The 15,568-nt window shown below is 37.2% G+C and overlaps 1 protein-coding gene across 2 annotated transcripts in view; it reads left to right on the plus strand.

The window, feature by feature from the left end:
* LOC135682598 (uncharacterized) overlaps positions 1-15,568 on the plus strand; it is a 36,369-nt gene that overhangs the window by 6,884 nt on the left and 13,917 nt on the right. The window contains exons 5-21 of one of the 2 annotated variants that reach the window (XM_065197559.2): positions 583-834; positions 3,101-3,282; positions 4,449-4,668; positions 5,225-5,650; positions 6,432-6,601; positions 7,354-7,521; positions 8,133-8,280; positions 8,760-8,852; positions 10,263-10,493; positions 11,101-11,193; positions 11,855-11,893; positions 12,339-12,831; positions 13,024-13,202; positions 13,507-13,707; positions 13,974-14,174; positions 14,789-14,818; positions 15,184-15,435. In XM_065197559.2, coding sequence (XP_065053631.2) covers positions 583-834; positions 3,101-3,282; positions 4,449-4,668; positions 5,225-5,650; positions 6,432-6,601; positions 7,354-7,521; positions 8,133-8,280; positions 8,760-8,852; positions 10,263-10,493; positions 11,101-11,193; positions 11,855-11,893; positions 12,339-12,831; positions 13,024-13,202; positions 13,507-13,707; positions 13,974-14,174; positions 14,789-14,818; positions 15,184-15,435 — 3,378 coding nt within the window. The remainder of the gene's footprint in view (positions 1-582; positions 835-3,100; positions 3,283-4,448; positions 4,669-5,224; positions 5,651-6,431; positions 6,602-7,353; positions 7,522-8,132; positions 8,281-8,759; positions 8,853-10,262; positions 10,494-11,100; positions 11,194-11,854; positions 11,894-12,338; positions 12,832-13,023; positions 13,203-13,506; positions 13,708-13,973; positions 14,175-14,788; positions 14,819-15,183; positions 15,436-15,568) is intronic. The other variant, XM_089113197.1, reaches the window with a different exon arrangement.

The following is a 15,568-nucleotide window of genomic DNA, read 5'->3' on the forward strand; positions in this document are numbered from 1 at the left end:
ATGATTGCCCTGATGGCCTAGAAATTGTATTGAAATTTCCAGAACATTAAGAAACTGGAGTGCTCAACATCGACCTTTGTTTCCTTTAATAAAATGAGTGTATTTCTTGATACTTGCCTGTCCCCTGTTCGAGTTAATCCCACAATAGATACTTTTCCGATTTTAGAATAACAATTTAAAACAATCATATCTATAATCTTTTAATAATTAGTTTTATTAAGTTACTGGAGTAATAATATATCAAGCCACTAGAGGAAGAAAAAATTTTTTCGAAAATCTATCTTGAGAATATTTTTGTTATCTTAAAATCTGCGATAATAAGAGAATGATATCTTGCTTATAGGAGGCATTATACAGAAACAAAGCCCTTGCCTTAAGTTCAACGGCCAGCAGGGTAACTCTTTTTCAAAATAAGCAGTGTTATAACGACTTAGAAACCTTTGTGAAAATTTAGATAGAACATCCCTGTGCCGTGTCCCTTGCTATGCAAGTAGGTCTTGCTCATTCGTCAGCCACTGCTCTGGTAAAGGGTAATTTACTAACATTTCTTACTAACCAAAGCTAACAACTTTTCCTTGATAGTGGAGAAATGCAAGTTAACAGCTCTTGGTACAACGTATAGAGGTACCATGTCCACCACAATATCTGGTTACATTTGCCAGAGGTGGGATTCTCAGACGCCGCATAAGCACGATGAGAATAAACCAGAGGATGTTCCTAGTCTGGTTAATAACTATTGCAGAAATCCGGACCAGGAGCCGCGTGGGCCCTGGTGTTATACAACGAATCCACAAAAAAGATGGGATTATTGTGATATCAAGATGTGCAACAGTGGTAGGTTGTGAGTGCATCAAAGAAATCTAAACATTGGCGTTGTAATTCACGTTCCGCTTTTAGGGGCAGCCAAATTTTTGTGCTTGCCATGTGCTGTATGACTTTGTTTAGCTCTGTGTTGGACAGCAAACGTGACAGGAAATTTAGCACTGATTAGGGTTTCCTTAACGCACATGTGGTCTGACCGGATCTTTACCTCAAGTACACCAAATTCTACAGCCTACAGTATCGAATGAGACAACAAAACTGACACAGTTAAATGATTGAAACATCAGTATTAGGTTGTTACAATCGTGATGCATCCCCGCTATGACAGAATAGGTGTTTTGACATGTGCTTGTGTGTAGAAAACGTTTGTGCTGCAATGGATAAGGCAGAAAATTTTTGAGAGTGCCTGCTAAAAAGTCTTGGAACCAAAACAGGAGTTTTTCATTCACATTTCCCCTCTCTTCTGCCAAACATTGTTGGACTATTCTCTATAGCAATTCACTGTTTGAACGCAACCTGTACTTTTTAAAATTGGGATTGCTGAGGTGCAATCCCAGCATTGTTTTTTCGAAGAAGGGGGCCACGCTGCTTTTTCTATAGATGTGAGTTGAAAATAGAACGAGAATTGACTGTAACTATTGGCTCTTGCAAGTTCTTTTGGCGAGCAATGTCATTTCGCATTATAACAAACAGGTTCACATATGTCTATATTCACCAATCAAAGGTTAGGGAAAATAAAGCGTTGAACAAATTTCAGGTAACAGATTGACTGTTGCTCGATACGCTATGTTTTGACTGTGTTGAAATAACGTTTGGTGGGGAAGAGTGCGTTACCATACCAAGCGGGTAAAATATGGAAAATTGATATACAGTCACTTCTGTTGCTAAATGGGTGGGAATGGGTATCGTAATTCACACAATGTGTGCCTTTGTTGTAAGTTGCAATTGTACATTTTTGCTTTCCCCTTTACCGTTTGAAAATTATATGCCACGTTTTTTTGTCGTCATGTTATGACACGTCTCATTCTCCTGTCCTTATTTTCACCTTTTGTACCCAAGCAATCACAATTGTTTTGTATTCTCTTTTGCCGCAGTCTGAGATACAATTTTTGTTTGACATGTTTAGCAGGTCATATTGTTTGAACTGTGTTATTGCAGATGCTTTGCTGTATGAATTGTGACTCTTGCACTTTGGTTTGGTAGTTTTTTCGTAGCACGTGACACATACACACACGCTTGTACTGTGCCACTGCTTACTTGGAACAAGAGTTGCCATATAGTCAGTTTTGTTCATTGATAACGTTTTGTGGTTAGCATTGATGACATATCATGGAAGCATTTTAATCGAAGTTTTCCCAAATTTGGTCTTCTCTTGGTGACGTAAATAATCAACATTTAGCCTCAAAATGAATTGTGGGCTAATTAAGTCGGTTCCGACAGAACGCAAAAGTCACGTGGGCCTGTTGGTTTCCTAATAACCAACCTTGAACCTTCTAATGACAACCAAGTCATATACCCTCAAGACCTCAGCATGCTTACTTTGTAGGAGCAAGGTCTAATTCGAAAGCCCGCCATTTGTCAGAAAAACTTTCCCACGGCCAGAGTTTGTCCTCCTTTCCTTTGTATTTTCCTCTCTATGACAATGTTTAGATGACTTTGATGCATTTTCAGTTAGCGCCGCTCATGTTGCACATTGATCAGAGTTTTACACTGACAGTTTTTCTTCAAAGATTTAGTAAATAAGGAAGAGAAGAGGTTTTGCAACTAATTTAGAAGCGTCTAGCTAGATTCACTTAAGGGGGAGAAAACTTTTGCACATGAAACACTCAAGCTCCGAAAATACCATTTATTTATAAATGTTATAAAAATATTTTTAGTTCAGAATTATGAACATTTATAAAATGTTAGAAGCAAATTCAGTCTTATTTTGTGTATTCCTAATTTATCCTGTGGCAATTGCCTCATGAACGATGAATAACCTTTGTGTTTGGATTCTCTCTTCTTTAAGGGACCCACCATAAATCTCGCTAATACACTTGACCAATATCTCCCTCTTTATTACCCCTCTAATACACGTTCACATTTATGCTTGCTACTTTAGTGCATGTCCACATACATCCATAAAATCCTAGCTAAGGATTGTATAGGCCCTTGTAAGAATTTCAATTGAAACGAAGCCACCTTTTGTCAGTGCTATCGTCTGTGTGAAAGCTTTTTTGGCTTATGAGCCGCGCGAAATATTCAGTACAGTCTTCTTATTCGTTTCTGGTCGTTTCAGGGCCAATCACATGCGAAGCTGGGTGGCACGGATTAAATAACAGCTGCTATCTGTTCCAAAAGGAAGGGAAAACATGGGCAGAAGGGCGAGCAGAATGTCAATTACGAGGGGGAGACCTGGCCATCGTCGACAGCCAAAGCGAGCACAACTTTCTCACCAATTTCATCCAAAGAGATAACATGGTCAGTCTCTTTGCAGATCCATTTTTTCATTTTGTTATCCGAACTTAATATATCAAATTTTACGTAAAAGATTAGAATCTGTTTGTATTATCCATTCAGGCTCCCAAAAGTGTATATGGCAAAAGGAATGCCGAAGAAAACAAAAAAGATTGTAAATTTTCATGTCAAATTCGTAATGTGTGATCTCAGTTGAAGAGCCATTCTTCTAGTAAAGCTGAAATGCAGTGTCTTCTATTTATTGATTTATTACAATGTCAATTTTTTGATTCGTTGAGTAATTTAATAAGAAATTTTTACCAATCCATCATTACATAAGATTCAATAGCACTTAAGAGTAATATTAGGATGGGTGCAAGGTTGAATTCTAGGGGGAGGCTCTGTTCAGGGGGTGGGGGGGTTGAGAATGGTGTGTTTTGGAGCCTCTGCTGTCGTGACTAGGATTTTGTGCTTGCCATGCGAGGTCCATCGATTATGTTCAGCATTGCGGTAACAGTTATATTGCTAGACGAACCGGCGCGAGTCGTCGAGCGACTGGCGCAGTTCCCGTCCATGAAGTTCTTAAAGCGCAACCCTTCGAATTGGCCGACTGGGAAAACCCTATCTCTTGCTGCAAGCGTAATCACTTAATCAGAATACAAAGAGAGAAGGTTAATAAAAGTCTGATAATGCCGGGTGGAAATATTTGAAAACAATTTATTTTGTAACAAAGTACCATCGTCCCTCATTATTTCGTAATTCACAAGAGCGTTACACGGAGGCAAAAGACATCCTGTTATTTCTGCTTTTTTCACAGAATTTATAGATACTGCATTTATTTTTTCGAAATTTCTTCTGAATTGAATGTCCGATGGCCAAGTTGCTACGACTATTTTTTTAAATTTGATAAAATGAACAATTTACTCCTGATCGGTGACTTGTTTTATTCAAGATTGTTGTATGGTACATTTGTCTTATCTTAATAGATTGTTCTGCAATTAGTTTGGTTTTTTGTCGAAAACGAATAAATTTAACAATCATTTATGACAGTAAGGTGGAATTTTCCCAAAATCTTCAGGCAATTTTCATTAATCCTGTACCTTTGGATGGTTTGTATCGAATAGTTTACCTGTCAGTTAACATTGATAGCCCCAGCTACACCCTTGTTGAATTGCTAATTTCTTTATTAGGGCTACTGGATTGGTCTTACAGACAAAAACACAGAAGGCAATTTCTTTTGGGTCGATGGCAGTCGGTTAAATAACTCAGTCGCATTTTGGGGCACAAATGAGCCAAGCAATGCTTTTGGCGGGGAAGATTGTGTTGAAATGTGGACGTGGTGGGACACGGGACGCTGGAATGACAATAAATGTGCAATAAACCGCCATTTTATTTGCGAAAAAGTTTCAGGTATTATTAGACCTACCGTTATGGCTTCAGGATCTCATTAAGTCAATGTTGATGTAATGTTGGTTAGTGCAAACAATCCGCTTGCATTTGTAGAAAAAAGGAGGAACCTTTTGACTTTATCAGAACATTTTTTATTTATATAAACGCCCCCTTTTCAGCGTTTTTGAAGATCCCCCGACGCCTGTTTGATCGATGAAAACGTTCGTTGAAAATTTCGAAATACATAATGTCCTTAAAATCATTTTTAGCAGTACTTTTACTTAGAAGAAGTTAACCCCCTTCCTTGAGAGGAGACCGGTGACTTGATATCGGGCCACGCTCGAAACGTGGTTTTCAAATTTGTCCTTATTTTTCATGTACAATTTTATCCTAATTTCAAGTTATATTGTCTCCTTAATCTTTATAGTTGATAAAGTGTTAGGTTTACTGTAAACTTTCATTGTAGCAGAAGTAGAGCTCATTTGTGTCTGCGTGATTTTACACCTTTTGCTATGAAATCTCTAATATGCAGAAGTGTCTTTGATTGGATCACTCAAGTTTTAATTTTCGAACACAGGCAAATCGATGTGTCCGGAAGACTGGGCTACCTACAATGGAATGTGTTACCAAATAAACGCACATCCCGAGCAAAAGAAGACTTGGCTCGAAGCAAATGCAGCTTGTCAGGCATTCGAAGGAGCAAATTTAGTGAGCATCCACGATTCCGTGACTACGCGTCTCTTAACACAAGAATTCCATTCTGTTTTTACCCGTACTGGCTTCTTCTGGCATGGGTTGAATGATATCAACAGTGAGGGACAGTTTGAGTGGACGGACAAGACCAAGTTCGTCTACTCCAATTGGGGCAGGAACGAGCAGAGGAAAAATACTGTTGATCTTGATTGTGTCAAAAGTGAGCTTAGAACTGTTAATGGGTTGTGGTCTTTGGCAAATTGCAATTCGACATCCGAAAGAAATTATTATGTTTGTGCAAGAAAGAGAGGTAAGGTCTTGTTTGTTTACCCACTCATTGATAAGGGCTCTCCGTATTTGAAATATTAAGTTGAATACCTGACTTGTCAAAATCATGCGTGTATCAAACCTTTTTGGCAAAATGTATTATTTGAAATTTTTGGTTTAATATGAAGTAGAATGTTTTTCAAGAGCTTAAACGATCTTACAGTGTAACGAAAATATGGGGATCCTTGCCACTAAATATTGTCTAAGAGAAAATGTTGATTTCCAATTAAGTTGTTTTTTTCTTTCTCCCGTAAAGTGCCTTGGTAGGCCTTTATCTTTAAGTTTTTCTTCGATCTTTTTCTGATTCCATAATTTTCAATAGAAAGTTGAAAATACCAACGACCAGTTTCAATATTTACATTATATTTTATATCTATAATTTTTAATTGTAAGGAAAGCATTTTTCTGATATACCTCATAAAAAGTTTATCAAAAATTAAGAATTAGAGTTTGTTTCCCCTGGACATTGATCTCGGATTTTGTATTGAAAAGTATTGCAAGTACAATCTGTACAATCAACCTCCAATCTATTGCCACTTTTTTCTAGGCCGGGAGACCGGTAATTATGTTTGGTCAGCTATTCCGTACTTGGTACTTTAAGTTTAATAGGCTTAAACTTGATTAGACAGCAATATAATTACCCTTAAAGCCGTATTAGAAAAGCTCAGCTAGGATAGGTGTTGATAACAAAACTATGGTTTGATTTATAAGAAGGGGTTTTTCTATAACGTGGAAATCAGCCAGTAACTAAAGAATTTTTTTAGAATATGGCAGATGCCACAGTCCCCTTGGTATGGAAGACTTCAACATAGCAGACGACCAAATTACGGCTTCTTCCCAGATGTCGCAAACCACTCCGGCATCATCTGGGCGAAGGAATGCGGTAAAGGGATTTGGACTCGATGGTGCTTGGTGTGCAGGCACCAATGATAAGGTATTCATTGTTGTTATCGTGTTCAGGCACCAATGGTAAAGTATTCATTGCTTCACCATCTATGTCTCAAAGTAAAGGGTTTTGGAGTTACATGGAGTAGTATTCTCTATAGAACATGAAATAACAAACAGCTATTAACTGCGGGCACTGAAAAACAAACACAGCTTTTTGTGACACATAGTAATTGTTCCAAATGACTGTGCATAGCGCATGCGCAACATACTAACAATTAGATGGCACAGTTACCTTGCCATTTACTAAACTTAATTACAATTTCGGCTTAACCATTATATCTTATATAACGACACGAACTTTTGCTGAATCTCCTGCCGAATATTTTACTCAATTTTAATGATATGATATGATAGTATCACGCACAAAGAGTGAATTGTTGAAATATTGAAAAATAATTTCTGCTACCAACCCATGCAATGTTTTGTTATATTATTGTTTTCCTATGAAACGGTTTTTAAAGTTTTAACGTATTGGGGTCGAGTGTTTGGGGGTGGAATGTTGAATATTTTTTAGACCCTGGTCACCCATGGGTACTGGTTTCACCAAGAGTGCCAGGAAGGGATATCATTTTGTACATCTTCATTTTATTTTGTTATGTGTGATTTAATGAAGGAGGCAAAAATGAATGATGTCTACATTCTTATCAACCAACTGTTTTGGTGACACAGACTACTCAGGTTTGTATTGTCGCTAATTTTGTACAAGGCTTTTTTCTGACTTTTCATTTCATTTTATAGAGCCAATGGCTTCGAGTCGATCTTGGAGAGTATTACACTGTGTCATATATTGGCATACAAGGCCATCCTTCAACAAGTGCATACGTTAAAACATTCTTTATCCAGTACAGCCCTGACGGTTTTCGATGGAGTGTGTATGGTTATAACCCACCCATGCAGCCTTACAAGGTAAGCTTGGAAGTTTTCAAGTCAGTCCTTAGAATAAGCAAATGATCCTGGAAAGATCCCCAACCTAATGTGCTCACAACAAGCAAATGGTGCTTCATTGGTATTTATATTGTTCTTAACTTGGTATGAACTTGGTAAGTATATGGTGATTCGAGCTCTTATTGAACCTTTTTACGTCACAGCTCTAAAGAGTAGAATTATCAATGATGATATTATTACCCCTGGAAAAAATTAGTAACACCACGAAAAACGTCTTCTGTTAGGTGGATATGTTAATTGGTATGTGAAATTTTTTTGCCTCCAAAAGCATTTACATGCATTAGATTATTCGCTTACCTGATTTTTTAGTGCAATCAAAATTTACTGTTATGAATCATCCTCCTTCGAAACTATTAGCAATAGCCAGTGGCGGAAACCTGGGAGGCAAGAAGGGGGGGGGGGGGGCTTTCGCCCCCAATACCTAAAAGGATTGTGGTCTTTCATTCTAAAAAGTTGAAAGATGTGACGTCATCTTATTAAAACAATAGGCTTCCCCCAATATTTGAACAAGTGTCCGCCCCTTGCATTAACAACTCACACAAGCCACACTAAGACGCTGTATTTCTCCTAAGGTGCTGCCAGGGAATACTTTAAATGACAGATCTTACGGTGCCACTGCACAACTGATGCCACCAATTAAAGCCAGGCTTGTTGAAATCCACCCGGTTGAATGGTCAAGATCAATTTGCATGAGAGTAGAGTTCTACGGATGCCCTGCAGGTAAAGCCTTTTGTATCGATTAAAAAAACCCTTCACATGAATAAAGTCAACTCGGGTTGAGCTTCAATCTATGTTGCGTTTTATTGGGCGATGGAAAGTTTGCTTTTGTTGACTCTGTCACCCAGGGCGAGTTAACTCAACCTGGTATTGTCTTCTTTGCTTATGTCTTTGGCCACTAAGAAATCACATTTATTAATGATACATTTGAAATTTGCTAGTTATTGTTTCAATTATCAATTATCTAATCTCTTGTCCGTTTGGAAGTTCATGAAAACCATTCCTTATTTACCGAATATATATCCATTTTCAGTTTTTACTTTAGCTTAACTGCTTACTTAGCCCTTATTTTAATAACACCCTAAGAATCAATTGCTTTTCTAAACGTATCTATAATATGCTCTTTGTACTATTATTCTATCGATTGATGGATTGTTTAAAAACAGAATCTTCAACATTTTTGATAATGAAATTTTTGATAGCTACTGAATCTTCAAAGTGTGGCAGAGGCTGGTTGAACAACACAGCACTTAATGCTTGCTACAAAATTGGAACGACTCCCCTTTCATGGGAAGGTATGTCAGGAAGTGCTTATCTTATTTAGATGTTGAACTAAAAGAAGTCTATGTAACGAGTGAGTTGCCCCCTTTCTAATAGGCATGAAAATACTAAATTGCGTGTCGTACAATATCAGGTAACAATATAACTATGAATTTGAAATAAAATTGTACGTAGAAAGAGTAAATCCTATTAAATATGTTTCGGGCCTAGCCAAACGTCAAAATTCATTTGATGACGGGCTATGGTCAAATTTTCGTCTGCGCTCTTTCTATATACAATTATATTTACAATTCAGAGCTATACAATACGCATGGCATGCTCTTTGATTGTGAGAAGGGGGATTGTCCCATACTTAATACTTTTCATGCAATCAAGACTTTTTATCAATCATGCAATCAATAGACATTGTCTAGAAAGTAAAATCAGGGGTCGAAATTAGGTATTTTTTAGAGTTTAGTGTTTTTCAAGGTTGCCAGTTAGCTTTGAAAAAGGGAATTCTAGTGCCAAAGGTACTTCTTTCACGGTATCCAAAGGTATCAGGGGTATTCTTAGACCCCCCCCCCCCCCCAATGAGGTCTAGGGCAAAAAAACAGAAGCCAACGATTTTTTAAGCCAAGTGAAGCTAAGACCGGCAAAAATTAACAACGAATCACCCTTTTGTGAAAAAATGAAAAGGGATTATATTTTACGCAAAAATCACTCTCTGCTTTGAAAAATCACTGTTCAATTTTCTTTGAAAATGTTAATTGACTTCTTATTTTCTCTTTTCTTTGAGGCCTTAATCGTAAATTCAATCAAGAAAATATTGCATCCGAAACAGCCAGCACAAATATGTGCTAGATAAAATGAATGAATATTAGTATTTCAAAGCGAATGCGCGCCATGGTGAAAAATGCGAGAAGCAGATTTTGAAGTTTCAAAATGTGACTTTATAGTTTTCAAGTATTGAGAAATTTTGTCCAAAATCTTCGGTAAAGTCTTTTTTAATCTAAATTTTTCAGGATTATGTTTTGTAATTTCTGACATTAGCGCGTTATTGTGACCCCAGCATAACAAACTGATCGATCTGAGATATTTTTAATCTAAAGACACTTTCAGGTGGATTTTATCGCACAATCAGAACATAATTTCATCTTTGATCTTTGGAATATGTTGCCCACAGGACCACAGACTTGATCCTTTATAGAGAGGAGACCTCCACTTCTTCAACCATTTGTGAGTTTGCAGGACATATGTCAAAACAAAGCGGGCCTTCGTTTCTATGTGCAATTTTTTAGCCAGCTATAGTCTTTTGTCATCATTTGTGATATTGGTCACCGTCCAGCTGACACTTGGAGTTTTAGGCAATAGCAAATATGAATATTTCTCGTTTTTTACTTCTATCGTAGAATTCTTTGATTTTAAGATGGTATTGTTTCTTTTAGCTGCGCGAGCCAATTGTCTGCTAGAAAATGGAGATCTGTTGAGTATCACGTCATTTGAAGAAAGGTCTTTCATACGAGATCAGATATACCCTCTGCGAGCCAGGATATCCTCAATATGGCTGGGTCTCAATAGCCGAGATAGTAAATATATCTTTTCTTGGAGTGACGGCTCGGGTTTTTCTACTGCGCACTGGTCTTCGGGCTATCCTATCACCTATCGCGATAGCTACTGTAAGCATTTTGAATTTATTTATTTGCTTTCGTTTTAACGTTGATCTTGATAAATGCATTTATAGATTCCTTGTACAAAGTAAGACCTCTTGTTATACCGAGGCTCTTGTAAGGTTCAATGCACTTCTTGCAAAGGGGAGGTATCACTCGTATGAATGATTTGGTAATAGTCGCACCATGCACTTTAGTCTGTGACTTGACCTATTTGTACGCTGTTCCTTTTTTCCATTACCAGCCAAATAAGCCGACAACAGAGTAGAATTTTGCCTCGGCAAATCTGACTCCGAATGGATTAAACTGAACATCCAATCACCATTATAATTCCACCTGAAAGTAGGAGCCATGCAGTCGAAATTTTTTAGATAAACAGTTTGCATCAGATATATATGAAAAAATAACAACCGATCTTATCTGCCTCTCACTGAAAGAGTATAAGAACAACTTTTAATTACTAATGTGATATCTTCTATCATTTATATTCTTTTGCAATAGCAATGTTGCCAATAAAAGGAATACTCATTATTATTCGACATGACTTTCTTATCGTTTTTAATACACTTGCATGCTTATTGATAAGAAGTATTGAGTTTTTCATATTGTTTTACAGTTGCGAACACTTGTGTTGCCATGCGAACATATTATAACACATGGTTAAACACTGAGTGTGCCAGCAGTAAGCCTTACATGTGCAAAAGGACATGTAAGTGATATTGTTCCAATCTCTTCTTTATGTTTTAGCTCCAAAAGTTGTATCGGTATGATTGACATATAGGTATCTGTTTAGCTTTTTCTGATTGGAACACTGCCACATGAGTGTTTTAACAGCACATTGGCTTGTAAACGAATGCTCACTTAAACTCGCAATTGCCTTTTAAAATCAATAGCAACCTACTTATCCAACTAGACAATCGATGAGCCTATTAATAACAGGTTATAACTGAAGACATCGTCTGTTTCCATGCCTTGTACCTTTTTCAAAATTTGTGTTCCACGACTTTTTTATTGGTAGTATCGCCATACAGCCGGTTATCGTATACAATATTTCCATATGGACGTATAAGATACAAAATGTTTAGAGAGCTTTGTATAAATATTGCCCGAATATTATGCTTTATTTAGAAATAACTATCCGAATGGAGCCTGTAATGGGACAAACGTTGCCTGTTTAGGGGGATGGTGCACCCCTCCCAGTCCTTATTTCTCCTACGCCTATGCATTTTCATGAAGCCTCTAACTTATGATTTAAGTCTTACAAATTTCTCCAACAATTATCTAGAAGGAAAACATTTTAAAACCAAGAAACTTACATTTAAAACCAAGATTGAAGTTTCCTGAACACTTTCCTAATTATTTCCAAACAGTGAAATCTTCCAAATCGCCGAAAGACAAGTATACAGGAAGTAAGTACCTGTAGCTTTTTTCTTAATTTTAACCTACTCTTCTGCTTTTTTGGAAAACGATGTATTTTTTAGGGGTAGGATGTATTTCTTAGCAATGCCACCAAACAAGAGTCAATTGTTCTATTTTTTTGAGAAAGAAATCTTCTTTTGCATTAAGGCCATCAATTTAAGAAATTTTTAGCTTGTGGAGGTATTTAATTATTTACATTTCAAAGTGATAATGATATAGAGAAACCGACGAACTCAGGGTCTCTTCCATACAACTTAATCTTGTTTGCTTTTACTCTTTCAATATTGCTCCTACATTCACCTTGCATTTTAGCTACTTAAATTTTACACCATCGTGCTAAAACTTACGAATCGGCTTTACAGAAACTTTTTTCCTATAGACTTTGTAAAGATATTGTCACTATACTGGGTGAAATCATTTTGTTAATTCATCTAGATTGGATCAGTACTACTGACCATTACTGGCCCCTAAATGATGTTGCCAATAATACTATAGCTGGTACGAGAACGGGCATTACAAATGGAACTATAACCGTGGTCGATGCCACTTTGTATCCGGCTGTCAAGCGTCAAGCATTAGTATTTGACGGACAGACGTCTCATGCTATGATCAAAGGCTTCACTCAGACCTGCGTTAGTAACCCTGCCCGGTGTACAAACGGGGTAACATTCTTGATGATGCTGAATCTTGACCGTAGTTTGTCCTCCACTTCTGGAAAGAAGTATCTCCTTGATATAATGGGGCCTGGCCAAAACGATGCTGCTGGTACATATGTGTATGTTGATAATGGGCAGCTTGGCGTTTTCACGAGGAGTGCTTATCACACTTGGCATTCAATAATCAGTCCAACTCTTGGAAAGTGGTTTCATTTTGCTTTTGTTTGGAACGAGGAATCTGGTCTGTCGCTTTACCTCAACGGCAAAAAAATGTAAGTTTCTCAGCCACTGTTCTAGGTCTTTGGAATCGTTTTTTAAGATTCAGGAGTTGTTACTTCTATTATTAGTATCAAACGCCATTCCTTTAGCAATGATCCTTATGCCGAATAAATAATTTTCGTTGACTTATAATCACACTTGTAGAGAGTTTCGACACGCTTTATACCCTGTAATTTTAATTATAGGGTAACTGATAATGGAGGCACAACGATAAGCAGTGTAAATGTAGACCGAGTTTCTGACTTGTACATTGGAAAGGCAACGGGTCTGTCAACACCAGGCTTTGCGAAATTCAAAATTATGTCGTTAGCAATTCGAGAAGTATCACTCTCACCAGATCAAATCAACAGCATCTACACTGCAGGTAAGGCACAACAAAGAGCATTTTGTACTATAAATATACACCTTTTCTATTTTGCTCTAAGCTTTTCAATTTAATCGTCTATTTTGTGCAGTGCCTTCGTATTTGTCACATACTCTTTGATATGAGCTTAATAGGTATCAAAACATTTCGATTTCATAGAAAGATCTGTTTTTGCTCAGGACCAGTATTTCTATATCTAATGTTTAAGCAATATTTGTAGATCAAATAGCCCATAAGATTTTCACCTGTCAGAATTCTTGTTTATAATAACGACACCTTCTTCATAGTAACGCTTGATTTCTAGAAATGGGAGTATGCTCAATTGGCTGGATGCCATTCGGTGAAAATTGTTATCAGTTTAATACGAACAAAACCATATACACTCTGGCAAAACAGGATTGTGAACAGAAAGAGGGAAAATTAGCAACAGTCTTGACTAGCGTGCAGCAAGCTTTCCTTTCCTTGTCAATTGGTCCATTTGGTACCAACATAGATTCTTACATCGGTAAGTGTACTCGCTGTCCTTGAAGGTTTTAGCATCATTCTGTCAGTTAACTGTTTAAGAGCACAATCACTGAATGTTACATTTACAGATTATTTGAAAATTCTCAAAAACGCTCTCGTTCAAAGGGTGCTCACCTCTAGTGGGAAATTTCCTTCTAATCAATCTGACGATAAATACCCGTAGTTGGTCCTCTTAACGTAATGCTTTGTTTTAATAGCCTGTTTTTTCTCCAAATAGAAGCCAAAACTTTTTTCGTAACATTTTAGGCTTGAACTCAAGAACAAGACGGCGTTTCTTTGAATGGGGTGATACCAGCCCTGTCTTGTTCTCTTATTGGTCACAGAATCGCCCAAGCAGCTACACTTGGAGACGATATGACACCGTTGTGATGAAAACTGATAGCTACGGAACATGGATGGACTTGAGCTACTACTACCCAAAAGCTTATGTATGTCAACGTAAGAAAGGTAGGACGCCTCACCATTCTCGCCTTAGCTATCTTCAAGTACCATTAGTCTTATACTCTTTGTCTCGTAAGCTATCAATGTAAGTTGAATTTAACATACACTTCTGTTAAAGGAGGGCTGCTTCATTATGTAAACTAGTTGATAGAAAGTTCTCATAGTGTTTGCCTTCTTAAGGTAAGTCTGGTGTTGGGTCCAGCCTTCGTTTATATAAAGAGGTAGACAATAATCTATTGTTTTAAGCAATGTAAAGTCACTGAGTCTTGAAATTTTCTCCTAGTTAGTATGTCAAATTAATCTGTATAAGTTCGATTCGTATTCAAAGGGTTACCCTGATCCCCGATTCTGCAATGACCGGTAAATCCTTAGCCTGCTTCCATTGCAAGGTGTCAATTCTTCAATTCCTTTTGCTTCTGTATTTGTGCAGGTCAACAAAAGAATCAAGTTATGGTTACATTTTTAGATACTTTTTATGCTTTAGATACTAACTTTATCGATTTTTGTAGGTAATGTATTCTAGTTAAACCTGCTTAAAACCAGTTTCCTAGACTTGAAAAAACGGGATGTATTCATAAATTGTTTCTTTGTTTTTGTAAGTTATTTTTTTTTATTTCCAGGTTTTCCTAATGGAACGCAAACAGACCTTGGTATGATATTCTTTTAAAGTGGTTTTTAGTTTCAGTTTGTATTTATTAGATTAGGCTCTTTGTTATAGGTAACTGGCTTGAATATGTTGATGTCTGTTGCTGTGAAGTAGACAATAGACATCCCACTTCGACTGCAAAAGTTCAATTCCGTTTGTTTAATTTTTTTACACAATACCATTCATGGAACGGGCGTTAAGTACCCCTTTCCTTCCCTTCCCTCGGGGAAAATATCCTGTTTTTATTGCCAGGGTAGGTTATTTTCAAATTATTGTCAATGACATTTTCTGCTAAATTGGATCATCGTTTGCAGTTGTGTAACTGATCAACGCTGACTTGCATTATCCATTTTTCTTTTACTTTGCCAGGAGTAATGACGAAGGTTACCAGTCAATATTCTACATCAAATTATGGTTGTCCTTTCGGCACAAAGTTGAACATATTGACTGCTCAGTTTGGAAAGCCCCCAGCTTGCCTCTACCAAGATGTATTAGCAAAAGTGAAAAGCATGTGCGCTGGAAAGCGAAGATATTGCTCGCTCTACGTCACAACATCAAATTTCAATGATACTTGCAGTGGAACGCGAAAGGAGCTTAAGACAACGTACACCTGTACCAACGGTTAGTAAAGTCCTAATAATGTATAGATCTTTAATGATAAAAGGATCCTGGCGAGTAAGTTTTTTACTGATGATTAAAACCCCTATTATGGTAAGCATGACTCCCTGGTTATTATACCTCGCCTTCTCTAATG

The sequence above is a fragment of the Rhopilema esculentum genome, chromosome 16 (assembly GCF_057945365.1).
Source record: "Rhopilema esculentum isolate cy_ngs chromosome 16, ASM5794536v1, whole genome shotgun sequence".
Lineage (NCBI taxonomy): Eukaryota > Metazoa > Cnidaria > Scyphozoa > Rhizostomeae > Rhizostomatidae > Rhopilema > Rhopilema esculentum.